At 36.7% G+C, this 23,196-nt stretch overlaps 2 protein-coding genes across 6 annotated transcripts in view; one reads left to right on the top strand and one right to left on the bottom strand.

Moving 5' to 3' along the window:
• The first annotated feature begins 420 nt into the window (after positions 1 to 420).
• On the top strand, positions 421 to 13,940 carry cd44b (CD44 molecule (Indian blood group) b). 2 transcript variants are annotated; one of them, XM_017422961.3, is made up of 8 exons: positions 421 to 855; positions 8,661 to 8,826; positions 8,949 to 9,091; positions 9,201 to 9,242; positions 9,951 to 10,310; positions 11,618 to 11,695; positions 11,828 to 11,906; positions 12,039 to 13,940. In XM_017422961.3, the coding sequence occupies exons 1-8, from the start codon at positions 789 to 791 to the stop codon at positions 12,250 to 12,252; spliced, it is 1,149 nt and encodes a 382-aa protein (XP_017278450.1). In that variant the 5' UTR covers positions 421 to 788; the 3' UTR covers positions 12,253 to 13,940. The 2 variants fall into 2 exon arrangements, with proteins under 2 accessions (XP_017278450.1, XP_017278449.1); XM_017422960.3 differs by having other exon boundaries at positions 423 to 855; positions 9,948 to 10,310.
• A 1,061-nt stretch (positions 13,941 to 15,001) lies between these two features.
• Positions 15,002 to 23,196, bottom strand: part of slc1a2b (solute carrier family 1 member 2b) — a 28,102-nt gene continuing 19,907 nt past the window's right edge. For 2 of the 4 annotated variants that reach the window (XM_017423013.3, XM_017423012.3), the window contains exons 5-11: positions 22,967 to 23,114; positions 22,436 to 22,562; positions 22,002 to 22,235; positions 21,688 to 21,882; positions 20,872 to 21,006; positions 20,469 to 20,733; positions 18,871 to 18,942 (exon numbers count right to left, since the gene is read on the bottom strand). In XM_017423013.3, the coding sequence (XP_017278502.1) occupies positions 18,871 to 18,942; positions 20,469 to 20,733; positions 20,872 to 21,006; positions 21,688 to 21,882; positions 22,002 to 22,235; positions 22,436 to 22,562; positions 22,967 to 23,114 (1,176 nt within the window). Of the gene's footprint in view, positions 18,943 to 20,468; positions 20,734 to 20,871; positions 21,007 to 21,687; positions 21,883 to 22,001; positions 22,236 to 22,435; positions 22,563 to 22,966; positions 23,115 to 23,196 lie in introns of all 4 variants that reach the window. The other 2 variants (XM_037978072.1, XM_017423014.3) reach the window with 2 other exon arrangements.

A 23,196-nucleotide genomic window follows, 5' to 3' on the forward strand; every position in this document is an offset into this window, starting at 1 on the left:
TTTTTTTTTTTTTTTTTTTACAAGTGGTTGCATTTTCCATACTAAACCAGCTTCCTGACCATTTAGTTTTCAATCTATACCTACACCTTAGAAGGTATGTCTCTGTGAAATGGACTTGATCTTTTTTCAATTGGTGGCAGGAATTGACTTTGAGGCGGAATGAAAAGGACAGAGAAGACAAGGGGGCTGAGATGAGAAAATCAGATGATTTGACAATAGGGGGAAAGATGGAACAAAAGACCAGATGGGCTCTCTGAAACTTGCTGTCAAGAACATGAATAAAGGAAGTGGGGGGGCTGCAGGAAACAAGGTGGAAATGAGGACGAATAAGAGCGAGACAAGGACAGGGGGGCAGGCTGAAGGAGAGATCAACTTCTCACCCACTACAAATTGTAGAGGCAGAAAAAGAGGAGCGAAAGTGCTTAGGAGGAAGAAATACAGTCTGCACGAGGTGGGGCAAGTGTGGGAGAGGCAAAAGGGTGTGTGCTCACATGAACCACTCGTCCCCTTCTACGTGCGTGCCACAAGCCTCTGTGTCTCTCCAGCACAGAATAGAGAAAGTTGGGGGCAGATTTTGAGTCATCTCCAGCAGCTCACCCAGCGCAAGTCCAGTCTTATTTTTTCTTCTTCTTTCTTCTTTTCTTTTTCCCTCCTAGTCATTTACTCTGTTTCACACACATACACCCACCAGCCATCACTGCTGGTACTGTAGAAGGAAGACGAGGAGAACTGTTACACACCTTTACACTCAGCTGCTCACCAAGCCTTCGCCAGACGCCTTTTCTACAATGTGGACTTTTCTTTTGGGGGTCATCTTTGGATTACTGGCCTCCTCCGGGTCAGAGGAACTTACAGGTGAGGAGCCTTTTTATATGAGATTTTATTCTTTTCTTGCTTATTGTTTATAAATTGTACTCCTGTGACTCGCAATTTTCCTTTGTTATCAGAGTTTATGACTAGGCAATTTTTTTTGAGCACATGAGTGAGTATTTATATGAAGAGAAGCCGGAGAGGGGGGAAAAAAAACACTGTACTCTTCTGAGAATGCTGCTTGTATGGATGAGTGAATGCCGGCAGGAGAGCATGTGCTACACCAGCACAGACAGGCTTACGTCTGGTCTGTGTCAGACGCCTGATAGACACAAAGAGGACAGCGTTCTTGCTCATGCTCTGTCTGAGACACACACTGGAGAGTGAGCATTGCTCACCAGGGTTTCGGATGATCATTATAGCTTTTATAATGATTTCTTTTAAGCCTGATGTGGATTTGGGACATTTCTCTCTCTCTCTCTCTCTCTCTCTCTCTCTCTTTTATTCTGCCATGTATAATGCTTTGTTCAGTGACACAAAGGATGTTCTTTAATCTGTTATCTTTCTCCTCCTTTATTGTCTTATTCGTACTCTTTGTCACTTTTCCACATGTGATTTCTCTGTGTTTTTTTTTTTTTTTATTGGCTTTGTTGCTTACAGTGGTAGTCTCTGGAGGTAAAGTTGGGTCAAATGGGGCTAGGATTTGTCTGGCTTGTTCCCTGAGGAGCTGGTGGTTGAGTTGTTCACAAAGACTCCCCTCTGGCACAGCGCCAAACAACAATCAGCATTAAGCTACAAATTTGAGCAGGATTTAAAGGCAATTAGAAGAATACCTGGTGGACTTCTCAGGTGCAGAACATGTGGGTGGAAGGAGTGGGAACAGATCCTTTGCCCCCCTTTTATGTTCCAATCTGTCTTTATCCCACAAGACTCCTTGTGTATTCAGAAGTGTGTGCTTTGTATATGAGCATGTGTCTTATGAGTGCGCATGAGGGCTCACAGTCATTCTTGTCTGGCAACTTAAGTGCTCCGCTGTGGTAACTGCTCATCCAGGTCCAGACGTACTGTTTAACTACGTAAACCAGTGGGCACATTTTTAACAACAGAAAAACCTGACATCAGCCAAGCCAGACTTTCTTTTAAACCAAGCTGGAATTCAGAGAACACTGCTTGTACTAGCAATGGTTGTTTTTTATACAAAAGATGAATTGACATACAAATGGTACATTTTTATCAAACAGAGATCTTAGATATACTAATACCATTTAATACCATGTATTATTTTCTCCATTTAAATAATTTGATTCAAATATTCCTGTGAAACATCTGCAATATGAAGCACAGTTAAAGAGTTTTAGTACAAGTGAAGTTTATTACTTCATTTCCATAATTTGGTTAAAAAAGAAAGAAAACAAAAACAGTAAAGATGCAAATGTAATAATTTGGCCATGTGTCCAATTTTACACTTCATAAGAGCACACTGAAGAAATAGGAAGAGCTTTTAAGACACCCAAAGCTTTCAGTAGTTTGATCTGATATGTGAACTTGTGCTGCCATATCTTGAATCCTTCCTGTAGAGATGTACAAAATAAAATGGTTGTTTTTGCTTATAATATTTGTCTACATATCTGGTTAACCTTCCTGTTGCATATCTTAGAGTCAAAGTCATAGTTGCTTTCTGGGTTTAGAGACCCCTCCTCAATGCTCTTGTGTCATGATTCAAGATGAAGGGTGGCCAGAGGCCCCTTGGACCAGGCCCTGACAAAGAGTGCTTGTGATTGCATTGGCTCTAAACACCTAAAGGCACGTGTTTGTGCCCTCAACTAATGTGCCCATGCAACAAGCCACTATATGTAATGAGCTTGAAGGGCACGTGTCTCTAGATTGCTGGTGTTCAGGGTCTGTCTGTCATGATGAGAGCTTCTATGTCCCATACTGTGCTGAACTCCAGGGTACAGGACATCTAATTAATTGTAGTGGTTTTTAAGGCGTTACGGCAAAGACAAATATCTATGTTTTACCACCTCTCCTATAAGTGTCTCAAGGTTCGGTGCTGGGACTTTTTGTTTTTGTGAGATACTCTACCATGTTGGGTCCAGTTATTCATTTCCATGATCCAACTGTACTTGTCTTAACTAGTTGATCTCATAAGTTCTGCCAAATCTAAATTGATGAAAAAATTACACCAACTTAACCCCCTTTTAGACTGATCTGTTGGTCATACCGGTCTTTCAATTCATTCATAATCATATTGACTTAATCATATTGACTTAGAAAGTTCATTATGACCACAACCCTGAAGGAAAACTGGGTTTCAATAATGATAAACTGTCCTGGAGCTGGTAATTCTCTTACAACACAAAAAAACAACCAGTATCTGAATCAGGATACCACCTGTCTTGACCCATTGACTGTCTTCTTGACTATGCTAGTGCTCTTTTACAGATCACCCATCAATGCACAGTAAAATGTCTGTAGACCATAAGGCTCAGAATCCAGCAGCACATCGGGTGTTTGTTCAGCTAACAAAAACAGATGCCACTATACTTACTGGCCTTCAGCGTTATCAGTGACTGCCAATGTCAATCTGAGGCCTCAACTTGCTTTGAGTTAACTTCAGGGTCAGAACTTAGGGCAGCTAAATCATACAGACTTTGGCACCTTTTCTAGTGTTCCTCACAGTAACAACATCAGGCTTTGACATCTTTATGTGAACTGCTTCCAACTATCACTTAAATCCATTGACGGGAAGAAAGAGTCAATGTATCAGGGTTTCAGGTTCATCTTGTATCTAGAAAACTGGGCTGGCATAAGTAGAATGAATCGTCAGAAAGATTTCCTTTTTTTGTTTTTTTTTTCAACACTTTAATGTTGTATCATAAAATATTTTTGAGAAGGTTGTTTTGTTTTTCTGCTAATGCAGAATCCTTAACTCTTTCAACACAGTGACATTGGTGCATAAACATGGCTGGCCAGTAAGATGGACAACAAAGTGAGTGCAAACATAAACTGGAGAGTTTCTCCTTGTAAAGCCTGCCAGTATGACCTGTTTCACATGCAGATATTTGTTCCTAAAGATTAATTTATTCCTTGCATGAAGACCAAATGTACAAAGGAGAAGTCAGCTTTAGTTTTGTTGTTTTTACTTTTTTTCATTTTAGAAAACAAAACAAAAAATAAAAATAGTTTTTGATTAAAAAAAAAATGTATTTCCATTTTCAGTGCCAACATTACAAATTCTGAGGATAATGATTCAGCTAACTGCTTTCTAGTGCACAAAGTTTTAATTTTCAGTTTTAATTAAGATTCTTTAAAAACCATCAGGGAAAGCATAAAATCAAACGGTTTATGAAAAGTTACAACAAGCACATTGTAAAGCAGATATTGATTAAAATATGCACATCATATGGTGCGCTAAGACCTCCTGCCAAACATGAATTGGATTACAATTCATTTTTTAAATTTTCAAACACAAATGTTTGAAAGTTGGGTTGAGATTTCTTATCCCAAATCATGTGTTTAAACTCTTGTTTTTCATTCGGAGAAAAGCTTTAGAACTGCAAAACAAAAGAAGTGTTATTTTTGAAGAAATTTGCCTCCATTGGGTGGAGGTGTAAACTGTAGAGGTGAGATAGGAAATCACACCTGACAGAACGTCAGTTAGTAAGAGTCCTTTCTGTGACCTTCAGGGATTTTTGCAATTGTTTGCAAACATTTCTTTAGCCAGATCCTAGCCTGGGAGACATTTTTTCTGACCAATGGAGGGAAAAATACGCTTGCTGACAGAGCAACTTTACTCAAGCATGTAAATGCAGGTACTGTGGGAGTTTGCACCAAGTTGTTTTAACAAAGCAACCTGATTACCTGCAGCTAACAGGATATTATAGCAGTAATGGGACAGACAGAGTAAGTTCTGTCTCTATTTTAGCATTATATTAGTTTCAGAAATCTGAAATATGAACATTTTGCATAAAATGTGCGTGGGAAAGATGAGAGAATGTAAAATAAACCAAAGCTTTGTGTGCTATTAATGTTATCCACACTGCTACTTGTTCTCTTCGGTGCCCTGGCTTTGACAGAATAAACAACCAACCTTCAGTTTTTTTTTCTGTGCATGTGCTTCTGTGATCCGCCTGTCTGTTTGTGCTCATGTGTGCAGGGGGTAAATTGCATTTTATTGCTGGCATGGAAACGACAAACAGAGAGCGGCAAAAGAAAACAAAACAAAATGAGAGTGGGAGTAAAAGAAAGTAAAGTAATAGTAGAGACTCAGGCTTGACAATTACTTCAAGTGCAGCTGGAGGTTTTTGGCATGACAGTACATTAAAGCTCCCTTTCTCTCCAGCTCTGCAGCCAGACTTTGCAGTCTTTGGTTCCGACTCTATTAGGTGACAATAGAGCTTTTGGGAGAGTCAGAGCATTGGCATAACAGGCTTGTGGACTATATAAGGACGCCCATGACTGTTCATCTGCATATTAATGAATACCTCTCAGATCCACGTCAGGACTCTTTTTTTTTTTTTTTTTAATCCCATTGAATCCCTTTCCTTCTTTTGATCTCTCTGCAGGTTTGCAATACCTAGGTTACTGTTTGTCTTATTCCCCTGCACTGTGAGGGAAACAGTCCCATGTGGCAGCATGTGCTGGGGTTTTGTTCAGGTGTGTCTCTTTGTTTAAGAGACTAAGAAATGTTTTTTTTTTTTTTTTTTTTAATGCCTTATAGTACATGCAGTGAAGCTGGCTGTTGTTGCACACCTGCCACTAACAGCAGAGAGCTGAACTTCCTGCTGCCGTTACTCCTTTATTTGCTCATAACAGCAAGTGGGAAAAAACAGGGGGTGGTTTTTTTGATCATATCGCCTGCTTTTAAAATGAGTTCTCTCTTTTTCTTTATTTATGTAGATATATAACTTCAGAGCTTGGCAAATATTTTTGATGTATTTATCTGTTTTAATGCATGTATGCTGCAATATGTGAGTCATGTTCAGAGTTAGCTGTGGTTCCTCTTTCACCAACACTAACTGAAAACTTTGTCAGATCATTTATGTCGTGACAAAATGAGATCAGTGCTTAAACAATGTCCCAGACTTAAATTTACAAAACAAACTTCACAAATAAACCACTCAGCTGTGTGAATACACGGTTCTTGACTTGTAGGTTGTGGTAATAAGCTAAAATGTTCTTTTAATCAAAGCTATATCAGTCTTCAGTAGAAATGATACAAATTTACTCTAGTAGTTTTTTGACTGTCCCAGTGGAGTGTTTTAACTTTGTTTTATCAGAATATTTTATCTGTTCAGAATATGTGCTGCAGGCTCAGTTTTTGCACTTTTCAACCAGGTTTTGCTGCAACAAGCTCAACCGTCAGATGTTGTAACTAAATGTGCTCTCTTTTCCTGTTTGATGTTCCTGTGTGACTAAGCCATCTTTCACAATATAGAAATCTGTCACCATGGTTCCAAACCACTGCACCAAACAAACATTTTACTTTCTCTGCATGCACAGTAAACATAAAGAAAAATAATAATTATGCAATTTGTGATGTTGAAACATTTATATTTTCCGAAGCCTTTGCAGAGCAAACCTATCACATTATTTGATCAAACACTCTAGGTATTGACAAAAACTTTCACGATAATTGTGTTTGAGCAAAAACCAGCAGAACCTGGAAATGAGATGTTATCAGAATAGAATCTTCTAGATAAAAAAAGCAATATGTTTTTGTTTTTTTTTAATTTTCTGACCATGTGTGAACCACAACTGTTAAAGAACCGTTTTAGATAAAAAGCCAGCATGAAGGCCGTGTGTTTAAAGCTCATAGACTCGTACCTCTTTACGCTGCCTGTGCTCACCTGCTTATAACTTGAAACCACCAGGTGTTTCTGAAAACATATTTTCTTACAAACCTTTGGCTTTTGTTGTGTGTGAAACGTTAGTGTCTTTTAAAATGAACTCTTAGCCTCAGCACTTCCTGTTTCCAGCTTAGCTGGTCATTAAGGCCTTTTAGCACCTTTTTTTTTTGGTTGTATTTCCACATCTTTAAAGGTCTCAGTCAAACATAAACCAATAGGTTCACACTCACTGTGCATCAGAGACCAGATTTTCTTCTAAACTAACCAGTGTTACTTGACTTAAAATATCCTTATTTACCCTTTAAAACCCACTAATCACATTAAATATTTGAGGGAACTTTATCATATTTGAAGCAGATCTTTTTACAGTGTAGAATGGTATACAAGAAGCCAAAAATGATGTTTCTATTCTATTAAGTTTATGATTCATTCAGAACATATTTTGACAACTTGAAATTATAATATATTGGAAAAGTTTTTAGTTTTAAGTTGTTTTGTTTTTCATAAGCTTTATTCATTTTATTCAGATTTAAACAGCAACCCTATTGAACTTTAGATAAAGCAACTGGAGTTTCATCTTTGTTTTTTGACTGAGCTACTGGCATAATATTAACATCAATATTTCAGTGTTTGCAAATTATATTCCCTACCTAAAGCAGAGCTTTGCAAGTAACATGTGCATGTTTTAAAGGTTGAACAGGTCATCTGCTCACACTGTTCAGATGGCTTTAACGTTACACAGCTGCCATTTTGGTGGTTAAATTAAATCTATCACCTATAATACTACCTGATTATTACTTACTGTATGTAGACTAATAAATATCAGTCATTTACTTTCATTCAGACAATATTTCCACTTTTTTACTGGCAGCTACCTGACTGAGGGTCAAAGCATCTGTGCAGATAACGTTTGTAACTATGTAATAAGCCTAATCTCAGTTCAAATGTTGTTTTATGGAATATAATAATGATAATAACAGATGCAAACAAACCAAATGAGTAACTGTATGCAAATATTTACATTAGTTAGTGACATCTGAACTCATGTAGCATGTAGAGCTAGTTCATATGAATGTCTTAGACTGTTGACTGAATAATCTCCAACTATTAGACACACTGAGAAGACATTTGGCTCAAATATCAATTATACTCTGAAGAGGAGTCTCAAGGACATTAGAAATCCATTTGCTTTAGCCAACATTCTCTTCTGAAATGTTTGTTTTTTTTTCCCTCTAGATAATTGTTAAATCTGTTCCTGATTTAGTTTGTTGCATAAAATTTAAGACCGTTACTTTGTTTTTTGTTTTGTTTTTTCTTGCACCAGCTCTTGGTAAAAGTTTTCATTTGTTGCGTAATATCTCATTGAATTTTCAGCATCAAAATTGTCTATGTTGTATCTGAACAAATATATGATAAATATAGAAATGCCTGAGATAATTGTCTCTTGTAAATGCTTGCTGTTCCTCTGTCTGAAAATAGAAAGCCCTGAGTTTAATGAGGACATTGACACACATTTGGGAATGAATTTGAAGCGATGCATCGAGTCGCTCTGTGAAACTATGGCACAAATTGTCATAAGATCACAAAATCTCAGAGAGATTCCACTCAAACTTGAATTTAAACTTTGCATAGAGACGGAGGGCTGAATACAACACAAGTGAACAGCAAACTGATAATGCAGAAAGAGGCTGACATAAAAGGCTAAACTGAAATACCCACACCAGACAAAAATAATCAATTATACCTCAGAATTAGCGATGAGTTGATAGTAGAATTGTCTTCTTACCAGAAGATAATGAGTTTGATGTGCTAAAATGACTTTAGGCAAGATGCTATATCCCTCTACTGATGTTTTCCCCTCAGCTAACCAAAGCAAGGTCAATTTTATTCAAAAATGTATTTCTGAACTCATGATTCTTTCAAAGTCCACATTTCAAAGACATCACAAAATCTCATGATGGCCACTCATGTTGCTTGTTTCTCTGTGTTTTCTTGAAGTGAATGCCCGCAGCTGCAGCTTTGCTGGTGTATTTCGGGTTGAGGGCACAGGTCGTCACACTCTGACCTTTGCAATGGCTAAACAGGTGTGTGAGCAGCTGGAGAGCAACTTAGCAAGCCCACAGCAAGTTGAGGAGGCCTATAACAAAAGCATGGAAACCTGCAGGTAAAACTTTAACTTTATTCTCTGCTAATTATTTGCACAAATGGTAACAACAAATCTGTTTTTATTGAAAACACTTTAACATGTCCACGGCTTCTAAAACTAATACTATTCTATCTGTTAAGAAATGGTTGGATCAACAATGAGAGCATCGCCATCCTCAGACACACACATCATAAAAACTGTGCAAACAACGTGACGGGATTGATTATTAATTCACGTGTAACTCCTGGGGATGAGTATGACGCCTACTGCTATGATGAAACAGGTAAATTTCTCTTCAGAAAATATCAAAGAGCAGTAGTTTGCATTGAACTAACTTTTTGACACACTTCTCTGTTTTGATAATGTTGTTTTACTGGTTCTTTGTGTGGCAGCTGGACCTGAGAAGAACTGTACCAAAAGATTTGAAATAACGGGTCAGTACAATACACACTTTCACTCTCTTTTTCTTTTTTTTAACATGCTAGCTTCTGATTCAATACATTGTTTGTCATTCATCATTAAATGGGTCAATATGCTAGATCCAGCTTTACCTAATTCTCCACCATGGAATGGATGTCAAATAAAATAATAACAACAACAATAATAATTTCCTGTTTTACAGGTTCCCTATGTACATGTCCATAAAACATGCATGGCTACTTTAGGCTGCTCTCAGCCCCAGGCCTCCCTCGAAAAAGTGATCTGTTATCTTAATGGGATTTGCCTGTTTAAAAAATGTTAATATTAAATTAATGTAACACTTTCAACTGAACATTTATAAGTAATTGAACCATGGTATGTCTCTAGCAAGGAATTGGACTGCATATTAATACAAAACCTACTGAATAATGATGGATGAATACATACTGATAATAATGGAAACAACAGATGTGAATATAACTCCAAAAATAGTTGGATGTGAAATATTCAAATCAAAATGTGACTAACTTTGTTGAGTATGAGTATGACTAGTGATTTACTTATCACTTAATATTATTGGAAGCATGAAACAAAAGTGTAACTAGCTCAATTGACATTTTAAAGTCATTTTAAGATGTAGTCATTTTCTTTTAGAAAACCACAACCACAAAACATATCAAAAGTTATGGGTTATCTTTAATGTATTTTTTCCCTAACAGCAGAGGCTCAAACTCAAGCAGAGGGGGAGCCAGAAGCCAACGCAACTACAGCTGTATACCCTGAGGGTGCTTATACCGATGAGGGTGATCCACAATTAGAAACCACTGAGGCAGGGGATCTGACTACGACTGTGGGTATGACCACACCAACGGTTACTGCATCTACAGGGGTGTCAGTTGTCCCTGAAGGTCCTGGTGATTCCCACATTGGAGGGAATGAATATAGCAGTACGGATTCCATTGTCAGGTCCATGGAACCTGAATCTGGATCTGGAATACTGACATCTGTCTCAGAGGAGGAAAATGATTTTTCTTCAAAGTCCACTGCTGAAGTGCCAAATACAGCACAACTAACTACTAAAGGTGAGTCGCACAATGAGAAAACAGAACTTCTGGATAAAGATGTCAAAGCAGAGTTGATACTAAAGACTAAATTAAAAACAACCAAATTTGTAAGCCAGCAAACTGGGTCAAATTTGGACCAAGACTTCAGTTTTCTAACACAAAATTAAGTTAAAAATAACTAATTTGTTGGATTAAACCTACTAAAAAGTTTAGATAAAAAGAACACCCCAAAATCTGGGTTATTAGCTAATTATAACTCAGGCTAGCTAACTAGCACTAACCACCATTATTACCGCCAGCTGGCTAGCACCAACTAATGTTGTTTCAGAAACACAAACTCAATGTGTAGTGCAAACAACAATTATTAACAAAGCCAACCAGGTTAAATACCTTCTTCCAAGATGTTTTACCGTCTTAAAAACATTGTTTATTACATTTTAAAAATAGAGGTCCAGTCAGGTCTATTTGGCCAACTTCTGGTCTAAAATGGTGGGCAGTAAAGAAGTGACATGGCTCATATTTGACCTAACCACTGGGTCAAACCTTTTGACACAGTTTTTTGTCAAACCAACCCAACCTATGACCCATCAGCTTTAACACAGCAACTGAGTTATCAAAATAACACAGCAGTTTTTAAAAAAAAAATACCACTGACTAGTGACATGGATAAACTAAAGTGTATATACAGATTAAGATTATAGCTCAATCTAGTATTTGTATTTGAGATAGAATTCATCTGTTAGTATAATATGATTCTGCAAAATAACTTTTTTTTTCCCCTAAAAAGAACATCAAAACCATATAAATAAAAAAGTAAACATTTTGCCATTGTAAATTGCAGTTAACTTGTCTTTTGGACCGATGTTTGTCATTTTTAATATATTTATTGTTAATTATATTTAAATACTGGAGTTAATTTGTCTCCTTATTGCATGGATATACGCTTTAATGAGGACAGCACATTATAAAATGTGATGCAACAGGTTTCAGGAAGCCGGAGTAAGTTTGAGAACATTAGGACGCCCTCTTGTGTCAGCTAAAACACATTTAGAGTACAAGTAAAGAAAAAGATGCAACTCAGATGAAACCAGGCAAATAAAAATGAGACAAGTAACCATTTTTCTTTGTAGCTTGTTGCATGTTTGCTTAATATAAATAAATAAAAAAAAGGCATGTAGGTTTGCAACAACACAAACATTTTAACGAGATTTAAGCCAATTTGTTACAAAGTGCTATGTTATAAATATGAATAATTTTAGGAGGGATTCTGAGTTTATTTGTTTTTAAAATAGGTTAAATTACCCTTTTATTTTATTTCTGTGCAGATCCAAATCAGAAGAAAGGAAGGGTCCTGAATCCTTCTACATCTGACAATGAGAAACAAGCCGGCTCTGGTTCATCAGGTGAGCAGCTAAACTACAAACTGACTGCAGTCACTCAAACAATACCTGCCAGTAATTAATGTTTTTTTTTCTTCTATACTCATTTTAACACTGCAGTAAGTTACTATTTATTGTTGTTGTTTGTCCCTCCAGACTGGCTCGTTGTTACTATAGTGATTTTGGCAGTGGCTGCCATTTTCATTGTTTGTGTAGTTGTCGCCAAAAGAAAAAGGTACTCTTGATGCTCTCATGCAGCATGTTTTTAGTTTTATTCTGTGTTTTCACTTTTCATCATTTTGCCACAGATTACAAGATGGTAAAAACAGTAGTTTGTAATCACATACGACTGAATGTGCTTTTCTAGCTGGTGCGGCAGGAAACAAACCCTGATGATCACAGCCAAAGATGGCGGCGAGGGCAACGGGACGGCAGCAGCAGCTTCCAGCTCCCACAACCAGGACAGGGAGCAGGAAATGGTGACCCTCATGAACAAAGAGAATATCCAGGAGAACGGCAACACGGAGGAGTTCACCGTCATCAAACTGGAGGAGTCACCAGATAAAGGCCAGCAGGTGTGAGAAGGGCGGGGAGGATTCGGTCAGAAGAGACGACACGGAGTCAGAAGAAAGCAAAGAAAGAAGACGAGTTGGGATCGGGGCCAAAAACAATGTGTTTGTAAACTGCTTTCAGTTTGCAGCAGTGAATGGACACTGAGGAAGAACGCATGTATGTGTTATTTTGAGCAGTTATTAAAATTGAGGTACAAAGCTGTTGTCTTTCAGATAAACCAGACCTTTCACATTAAAGTGCAGCAAATTGTTTGTCTGGTGACAAATTAGTTAGGACTAAAGCCTGGTCACCAAAGCGTGGAATAGTGTTTTGTTTTTCTTCAGCTCAGCGTATTCATGATTGTGTATGCTTTGTGAATGACAATGCATGATGTGAGAGTTTGCTGGATCCTAAAAACAATAAGACCTAAATGAAAAGTAAATCAATTCAATCAAATGCTTTTATTTGAAGAGATGGAAAACTATTTGGTGTTTTCCTGAATTGTTTTTTCACAATATTCCAATAATTCAAAAATGTAAACAACATACTGTGTGTTTTTTTTTTTTTCTTCTTTAAGTTTATCATAGTTTATCATTAGTTTATTTGGTTTGAATTACTGGAATACTGTTGCTGTCTGGGTGGATTTCAGACATTGCATGTGGGCTGGAATCAGTTTTTTTTTCCATTTTAAAGAAGTTTGAGGTCTTAGATATCTTAATTTATGCCACTTTGATTTTCTTTTCTTTTATTTTTTTTGGTCTGTGTACATAAAGTGTGTCTTTGAAAATGACTTTGCAATAGCTGCCAGTACTTTTTGTGATTTGGTAGGAAGAGGCTCTGACCACTTCAAGTGAAAAAAAAAAAATGTTTCTGCTTCTGAGACTTATTTAATTAGAAACTGTATCTCAGAGGTAAATGTTTGCAAATGGATTTTGCAATAGTCAAAGTGACGTGTATATTGTATGAATTAAACCTTTTTGTATAGTTTTCAAATTTGAGGAATTTATGCATAACTGAATCAACAATTATTATTTTGGGCTTACAATATATTTAGATTTTATCAAAAAGAAAACAAACAACATATTGACAGTGGATTCATATTATATACATGAGTTACAAATTGATTAAGGATTTTTTAAACAGTAGCAAAAGGCAAAATTGGTTGATACCTCAAGCACATTAATGACTTCTGACATTAATTTGATCTCAGTTTTGGTGAAAAAATGAATGAAGGCTTAGCTGTAAATTTTAGACTAAATAGCACATGAAATATTGGAAGGCTTAATGACTGCAAACAAAGCAACGTAAATGATTTCTTTATGAAAACAAGACCACGACATTGTTGTCTGCTCCCTGAATGCAGGGCTGTGAAAAATGAAGCTGTGTGCCAGCTGCTCTTTACATTTTAACATGTAAACTAAATGCTGCAATTTTTCTATTGAGCTTACAGTAGTTTGAATGTATCTCACATTGTGTCATATTAATATTAATCCATGTGTTACAGATATTTCTTTCCCTGGTTTATAGTAAAAAGCTGGTTTATATGCAGTCATAGCACACATTTTCCTAACTTATCTTTGTTTTTTTGCTCAGCTTTCCGAAGAAGGAAATGTAATAAAGTAGGCAGGTTTGATGGTACATTAACAAAAAGATGTTGCTTAAAAGATTTGTAAAGTGGTGAATAAAATAAATGTGTAAAGACAGAGGTATGCTGGAACATTGTGTTCACTGGCTGATTATTCTCCGAGTGTGGCATAAAAGGAAGCGACTGAATGGCATGACAGGAAATGCATGTTGCACTGCTTCCGCATAGGAGGAGGTAAGGTTACCATGGCACCGGGTTCGAGATGCAAGAACATGTTAACACAGGAAGCAAAGGATGAGACAAAAATGGCCGTTTTGAAAGACACATATGGCATCTTTCCAGTAGTAAGATTCATGCAGCGCTGTCAAACTGACAGAACAGAACAATAGCTGTTTTTTGCATCTATTAATTATAAGTACACCTAATAATTAACACTTTCAGCTCAACATTTGAAATGGTTTGTCATTAAACTTATGTTTATTAGAGTTCTACAGGTCTTTTTCAAAGTGAAATAGGGAGCATGCTAAAAAGCATAAACCTGTTTTTGTCTAATTTCACTCACTTTACTCAGAGTAGCTCTGGTCATTTTATTGAAAATAACTTTTATTGAAAATTCAAGTAACACTCAGTGACTCCTGGAGGTCACATTAGAGATTCCCTTTTAAGTGCCATTTACAGTCTCTTGCAACAAATTACTTGTCTGATGGTTAAGATTTTGATTTTGATTCTTCAGCATTTCAGTTTGCAAGAACATATATATTTTATTTTATTTATTGCCATTGCTTATCTAAAGTTTAATGAATCATTTAATAAAACAGTACCCAAAACATGTATTTTATCTACTTTTCTCATCTTCGTCCCCTTGTGACAAGCATCCAATTCAGTGATCCTGGGTTGCACCCATGCCAGAAAAGGTGTTTTTTTTCTTAAAAATTAAAAACGTTTCAGTTTTGTTGTGAACTTCTATGCTGTTATTGAGCCAAAAAGAAGTTGAGATGAATGTTCTTCAAATGGTGCACAGCTAAGTTGTCCGATAAATGCAGTGAACTGTCAGCTGTGATGTAAAGTGAAGTAATTTACACAACCTAAGTATTTGTATGAATACCAAACAAACTGCAAACACATATATTATTTGAAGTGTCTTGATACTATAACAATAAAGTGATACAACAACCTCCAAAGATCAGACAGAATTTAGTTATGAATCAACATTTATTAGTTATATTTGTATATGTACACCAAAGGTACAACACTTATAGATATGTAGAAACACATTTTTCGTTTACCTTAAATCAAGGACAGAATGTTTCTTCTATTTTCCCCCAGTTGCTTATTTCCCCCCACTCATACTCTCTGATTACAACAGTTTTACAATGAGGGCAGGCCTAAAAAAAAATTAGGATAATGAAAACCCATTTCAGGCAGCGGTGAAACAGGCTCTTATTTCTCTCCGTGTTTCGTTTGAGTAAGACACATTTCAGTAGAAAAGGACTGTCATAAAGATAGTCTGGCTTTTTTAATGTAAAACAATTTTTCATGCCATATACCACTCAGCTGAACAAGCATCAGGTGTGTGTATGTGTGTGTGTGTGTGTGCACGTAGGTTCAGTGTAAAAAAGCAAAAAGGCATTGGGAGTAAAGGCAGTTTACGGAGTTGGAGTTGTTTGACGGTGCGATAGAGGTGGAACGTGTGAAGATGTTGACACAGATTCTGCAGCTTTGAATGGACTCACAGCAGTTAAAACATAGATGAATGGTTCAGATAAGTCACCTGAGGAGTGTTGCTCTTTTCTGTAAAAGGCTTCCAGATGCCTTGTAGAAGTTTGTTCTGTCACTCAAATTCACTTCTTGGCTGTTTTTGATTCCTCGCTCTGACCTTTTTAACGTTACTGTCTTTAGAACCATAATTTCAACCTAAATAAGTCAGGTTGGCCCTCTTTTCAAACCAGAAACTTTCTCTTTTTTTCTCATTTAACTCTTCATCTTTCCTTTCTCACCAGGTTTCTTCTCATTATTCATGCAAAGTGTTTATTTCAGGATCACTAGCATTTCAATAAATTTCTGCATTGCCACTGAACAGAACAATTATATATTTATGTATGTACAATGAAAATGAATTCACACTGCTTATATCTTTATGGAACAAACATTCAAAACGCTTACATTAGATACAAAAAAAGATATTTATATATTTTTCGTGTGACAGGTGAGTAAAACAGCTAGTTAACAGCAATTAGAAAATAAAAAAGACAATGAAACAAGCAGTTTATTACATGATTTCATCTATACATTTTGTCTAGTCTAATTTTACTCAAGACATAGATCATTTTTTTTGTCTACATTAAAATGTCATGGCAACGAAACTACATACCTACATAGCAATTCAATGCCCCTCAAAAGAAATAAAAGCAGAAAAAGAGAAGAAAATAATAATCTGTTACCTACAATATTTACACAAAGTGCAAGGAGGCACTTCAAAATACCATGCTTTTAGGATAGTGGTGCAAAAACGTAGCTTTTTATTTAATTCATGCATGTCTGAACATAGTTGTCATCCGACACTCCTTGCCTTTATTCACATTGTTGTCTGCATTATCTCCTCACTGGAGAGATTTGATTATTTGAATTTCCAGTAATGTGCTCTGCAAAATGCTGATTACTATTATAACATTACTGACTTTTAGGTGTTTTTAATACATTTTTATCTGTTTGAATCTGGGAAGGAAACACATAGGTAACTCTGTTTGTGTGTGTGTGTGTGTGTGTACGTGTGTGTTTGTGTCATACAGCAGGTTAAGCAGAACACCAAGTGTGCACCACATCACTTCTGTTAGCTGAGTATCAGAAAATGGGTCTTTTTAGTGTGTATGTGTGTGTGTGTTTCAGGAACTAAAAGACAGTGTGGCACTAAGTGATATGTTAAGTTTCCTACAGTTTTAATTGGAATTGTTTGATTTGAACACCTTCAAGGCAAGGTTCAGCACAAATAAAAATACAAAAAAGGAGAGAAGGATAAAAGTTCATACCCACACCAGAGAGGTCTTATCGCTCAATCGCACAGGCTGACACAGATTAGTAGCCAGTTTTCCTGCTTTCTTTTGTGTATTTTATCAAATCGAGGCAGATATTCTAATAACCTGATAGTTGGTATAAACTTGGCATAATACAAATTACTGTATGCGTTCCTTCTTTTGGTCTGAGTCTCATTAAATCCCCTCATGAAAATGAACATACAGCTGCAGCATAAAGGATTTGTAGAAACAGTCTTGAGCTCTGGTAGCAAAACAGGGTTGTTTCTTTTTTTATCTGTTTTTTTACATTTTATTTTTTTTTAGGTCTGGCAGTACAATAGCATTCCCAAAAAGTGTTGTATTATTGTCTCTGAGAAAGCCACAAACCTACCTGACAGCTGAGTGCTGCGCCACCTTCATTCTTTGTTTTTCCTTTTTTTAAATTTCTTTCTGCTGCATCACCTTCTGTGCTTTACCAGTGTCCACTGTGCTTTGAGGAAGTAAACATATCTATCACTGGAATGCAATCTGAGAAAAATGTGCATGTGTGCTTACTTTATGTGCTGGGAGTCTTCACTTTTATACAGTTTTCAACAAATATTTTTTCAACAAATGAACCTTGCAGTGAAATGTCACATTTTTTATAGACAAAGCTTTCAAAGATTGTGCTAAGAGGCCATTTTCTTGAGTTGAAATGTTCAATAATGAAGTAAAGATGTTCATTTCTTTTCCTCTTGTAAAGGCAAGCATATTCGTCTAAGTATCTACTTTCACTTCAATCAGTTTTCCCTTGAAACGATATTCTAAATGATTATACTTCTGACTGGAAATTCACCTCACTGGCATTTTGGCTTCATTTGTGTTCTCACACCTTATTTATGTTCTATTAAATCTCTACAATTTATTCAAGATTTTATTTGTATATTTTTTTAATAAATTTCATTGGTATCAAGAAGTTACTTTGGGGGTAAAGGGGAAAGTGCTCTATAAAGTATAAGATTTAGAACAGCGGTTGTCTTTGCATAACAATGGAAACTTTTCTTTTTAATCTCAGTAAAAAATCGAGAACGTATCGCAAGTGATGGCAGGGAGGTGGTGAAACGCCTCACTGAGTTGACTGACTCTATGTTTGATCCCTTCCTTTTAACGTTGTCGTCTTTTTAAGCTCTCTCACATTCTTTCCCTGTGACACAAATAAAATAGCTTTGACTTTCTTTCTTTTTCTTGACAGGTAAAACAAAAAATAAAGTTGTTGCTTTTATTCCACAAAAAAACAAAAAAAGGGGGGTAGGGGGTAAATATTGGCTTTGCGAAATATTCAGTGTTTTAAAATTTCACTTAGATGATGCATGTATATCAGGAGGGTCAGAGTGGTTTTCTTGTCCTGACTGCTATCATTTGATCAGTTTGCTAGTTGTCAGGGATGGTAGGTCATACTTCACTATTGCAATCAGATAGTACAAATATAGAGTTATGACTAAAACTGGGAAATTTATCAAAAAAGCAAGTATTGGCCTTTTGCACATGTAATAACACTGACATGCATGTAGAGATAGCAGATGGCAGTTGTCATGATTAATGACTCTGATTTCCACTCATCCTCTGACGTTAATAAACCACCTTTATGTAACTTGGAAGATAGCCTCAGTGCTTCTGTGTTATACAGGCACTCCGTCCAGCTTTATATAAAAGTACAACCAGAATGTATTGCTAAAAGAAAGTTCATCTAAAATTTCTTTTCCTTTCCTCCTTCCCTCCTCCAAGCCTTGAAGTATGCTGTGCAAGTATCTGCTACACAGGATATGACTGTGCTCTAACAGGTGAGGTATAATTCTGGTATCAGTTCACGGTTAAGTGAATTAGTAAAACACATCAGTCAGAAAGACAAATACAAAATCTTTTAAAGGGACTAATAATAAAAAAGGAAACTACATAAAAAAAACAATTAGTAGTTCTGTTCATGTGACATTTCATTCACTCGTTTTTTTTTTTTTAAATCACCAGATAGGAAAGCTTGTGGAGCCCAGGAGCAGGGGATCTCTGTGCTGCCATTATTCATGTTTCCATGGTTCCTCCTCGACAAGCGTGCACTCCGCAGCAGAGCCGTTAGTGGCTGAGGTTACCTGTAGGCAGTTAGCAGCAAGGTCGAAACACGTGATTCAAGGCAAAGGTAAAAATTACTTGTAGAAGAAACAAACAATGGCTCTCAACAGTGACTTAAGATTGTCAAAATGTTTTGCAAAAACTTTTTTTTTTTTTTGCATAAATCACATAAGTAGGCCACTTTGTAATTTTCTTTTGGTAACTAATGTCATAAGTGAAAAAAAAATATCTTAACTACATTTTATTGAGCTTCTATTGCATTATTAATGATTTTGGTACTGTTAAAATTTTGCTGCAGTTTAAACTCAGCTCCATATGTATCACTACATTTTTCACAACATGCTAAATCATGGCAGAATATGGGAACTTCTGGACAGCCAACGACAGCTTAAGGTCAAGGAGGATTTTCTGTCACTGACCTGGGAACAAACCACACATTTAAGATGACCATAGATGCAACATAACATACAGAAAACACAAATGAATAAATTAAAACATAAAATATGCACAACACTTAAAACAAGGTACAAGCTACAGAATAGCGTTGTTATGTTTTAACGTTTTTGCAGGCATTCTACAGCGGTTTGCAAAAGGGATTAGGAATGTAAGTCACAATATTTAAAAGCAAAACAACAGAAAACAAAAGAGTCAAACAAATCATGGGAATAGCAAACTGTTGTGTTGTATTTATATGCAAATGCTCATTAAAATTTAAAACTAAAATGAAAATATAACTAACTATAGTTGTTACTAATGTAACAGGTCGATGATGTTGCTTAGCAACAGCTTTCATTCATTAATAAATGTATAGATCCATCCTTTTTTTGGTTGGGTGTGTGTGCCTAGGAACAAGCTACTTGAACCCTTGTGTAAATTTTTTAATAGCCTAAAATATATTCTGTGATGTTCTGCATTACAGAAACTTGTCTGCAGCTCTCGATTTCACTGCATCGTTTTCAGAATGAACAGAAAGCGATTCTGTCAGAATGCTCAAACCTTGAAAGGAAAAATCTCAGTGAAAATGTGGTAGAGAGGTGTGAGTTAGGAATACATGGAATACTAAATAGATGTAACACCTCTATCTGTATTTTTTTAAGTGCACCAGACATTTATATTTAGCCTTTTAAGGCAAAGTGGAATGAGCCCAATTAGACGTTAAGCTGAACAAACGTAAATTGTGAAATCTAAAATGGTATGTTTTGACTGAGACACTATTTTAAACTTGTTTTTGATTAATTTATTGTCAAGTTGTGATAAAATGTTATCTAAGAGGTAGCACTGATTTATCCGTAAATTTTTAAGATTGAACAGTTTTCAACCTTGATTAAAATTTGTTTAACACAATAGGTGCTATTCCAGAACAGTGAATACATGCTGTGCAACTGTTGTTCTCTCAGTTCACTTGTGAAATAAACAGCAGGTGCAAATACACCATCGTGCACAGGCAGTCAGTGCAAAGCAAACAGAATCAAGGAAAAAGGTGCAGTGTGAGCATGCAACAACAGGGTTATATAGAAGTCTCTATGTCCGAAAGCATTAATTGTACCTTGCATTCATCTACTAAGACAGAATTGTTAGCTGTGGAAGTAGCGGTTGTGGAAGCAGTCGCGGTTAAAACGCACTGGTTGGAATTGTTTTCATGGTGGTTCTTCATGTCGTCATAATAGGACTGGGTCTTTGTCATCATTTCAATGTCGTCGGATTTAGCCATGTGCGCGTCCAGCTCATCCAACTCTGCTTTCGACAGGTGGTACACAATCCCTGCACCGTAGGAGTCACCCACTACGTTCACGGAGGTCCTGAATCGATCCCTGAGGTGAGAGAAATCATTTTTTTTGAAAGTTTTAAACAAAAATAAAATATTAGACAGAAATATGTAAACAGATGTAGCAGCGAAAGGGAATTTCAGTGTGCTACCATGATTTCTTTTTTTCAATTATTAGACTCACAGCAGCCAGTCGACAGCAACCAGCAGACTGATATCCTGGGTTGGCAGGCCGACAGCAGTTAAGATCAGCAGCATAGTCACCAGGCCGGCACTAGGAATACTGGCTGCCCCAACACTAGCCAAAGTGGCTGTCAGACTGAAAGATAACATAATAGACATGTTCTCATTCACAGTCTTCAAACCCTCCGCAGCGAACAAGATCTTTCAAATCTCCAATGCACATCTACACTTCAGACACCAAACACTTATATGAAACTGATGCATCTTACACCTAAAGATAATGGTACTGATATTCATCCTCTGTTTTGCTTTGGTATCAAACTGAGCCAGAAGAGCAGGTCCCTAATGTGGGGGACTGGATGTTTAATTTGAGGGTTCATTGATTTATGTGCCATAAAAATGTCAATGTGAGGGTCATCCATCCTCAGCTCACTCTATTATGAGAAGAGTATTTGGCACAGACGGACGAAAAAAAAAACGTGCAGCCGCTGTTTGTCTTCCTGCTTAGCGTGAGGCATGACACTGTTGCGGCTTCCTCATGCTGGTTTATTTCCTTCACTGTATGTTTCTTTTCTTAATTGGCTGGTTTAGACCACACAGGCTCCTGAGTTTACTGTTAAATGCCTTTACTGCTGGGTTTGAGCTCATTCATCAAGTGCTAATTGTGCAGTTACATGAACTCATTTAAATCCAGGACTGTTTCTGGTTTAACATGAATTTGAAAAAGGTATTATTCAATTACCAGATTATGAGGGCTTCACTGTGAAACTAATGGAATTAAAAGTATGCCAGTTCGAAGAACAGGTGTTTTTCTGACCTGACTGTGACAATCTGACCAGGGTCAAGGATGACGCCGTTCATCTGAGCAATAAAAATGGCAGCTACGGCCTCATATAGAGCAGTTCCATCCATATTGATGGTGGCACCGACTGGAAGCACAAAACGAGTGACTCTTTTGTCGATTCCCAAATTCTCCTCCAGACAACGGAAGGTGACAGGCAGTGTACCAGCACTAGAAATAAAAGCAGAATGAAAAAAAAAATCATACATTCATATTGTAAAGTATTTTTGTCTCTTAGTAGACAATACATTCATTCATTCATTCATCCAATAATAGACTCAGAAGCTGACCTGGAAGCTGTCCCAAGAGCAGTGATCCAGGCCTGGAAGATGCCCAGGAAGAAGGAGAAAGGGTTTTTCCTAGTGATAACAAAGTAAATACTGGGGAGGAAGATGGCTCCATGGATGATTAGGCCAACAATCACAGTCACCATGTACATGCCAAGCTGCCTGCCCACCACCTCCAAGTCTTTGATGGAGATGATCTTGCCACAAATCAGACAGGCAATACCAAAGGGAGAGTACCTTTTGGGGTGAGAAACTATAAATTAAAACTGCTGGAAGAATGCAAACAAACAAACAACCAAAAAAAGCTTTTTTTTAATATACAGCATATATATTTAAACAATAAAATATTCTTTGAGAAATTGTTTGACATGAAGCAAAAAAATATGATATAAATAGGCTAAATGCATTTCAAATGAATGAAGAAGTATGATACTAACCACATGATCATGATGACAAGTTTCATCACAATCTCATTGAGAATATTGAAGAAGTCAATCATGAGTCTGGCCTTCTCTCCCATCTTACCCATGCAGATGCCAAATGCAATAAAGAAACCAATCAAACCTGTGACAGAAAATTGGAAATGTATCACAATTTGAATGGGAGAGTTGAAGGGTGAGCGTGAAAGTTATGAAAGCCGCATGGCAATAAAGTATGACCTAAATATCTTAACAATTTTTCATGCAAATTATTAAGTATATATTTTGATGCCAAATGAATGAAGCATAATGATAACCTGACCAGCCCCCTTTCATTGATATGTCACAACAGCAAAAAGAAAAACATTTCAATCAGCTAACTGCTTCCTGCCAGTTAGCAAGAGTTCAACATGCTAAGAAAAGGACCAGTTTTGCATCAGTGCTTTAGCTTTGTGTCATTTGGGGCTGGGTTGCTATAGCTGATGTTAGCATTTAACTTCAGGTGGTTTGACTTAAGTAGAGGTGTGGAATCAATAGTGTGGTACTTACCCAAAACATTCATGCCACTTTTGAACTGAAGTGATTTTTTGATGACATACTGAGGCTCCTTGGTAATGTTAGCCACAAGGCCCTCCACACTGGTGGCATTGACTTCTTCCTCAACAATCACTTCCACTTTCTTTGTGACTGTTTGAATCTGAACATTTAGAGGGATTGAGAGATTATTAAATTATGCCATTTACTGAAGGTATGGGATGAAATGCCTTTCCACCGTAACA

This window comes from Kryptolebias marmoratus, linkage group LG11, assembly GCF_001649575.2.
Source record: "Kryptolebias marmoratus isolate JLee-2015 linkage group LG11, ASM164957v2, whole genome shotgun sequence".
In the NCBI taxonomy this organism is placed as follows: domain Eukaryota; kingdom Metazoa; phylum Chordata; class Actinopteri; order Cyprinodontiformes; family Rivulidae; genus Kryptolebias; species Kryptolebias marmoratus.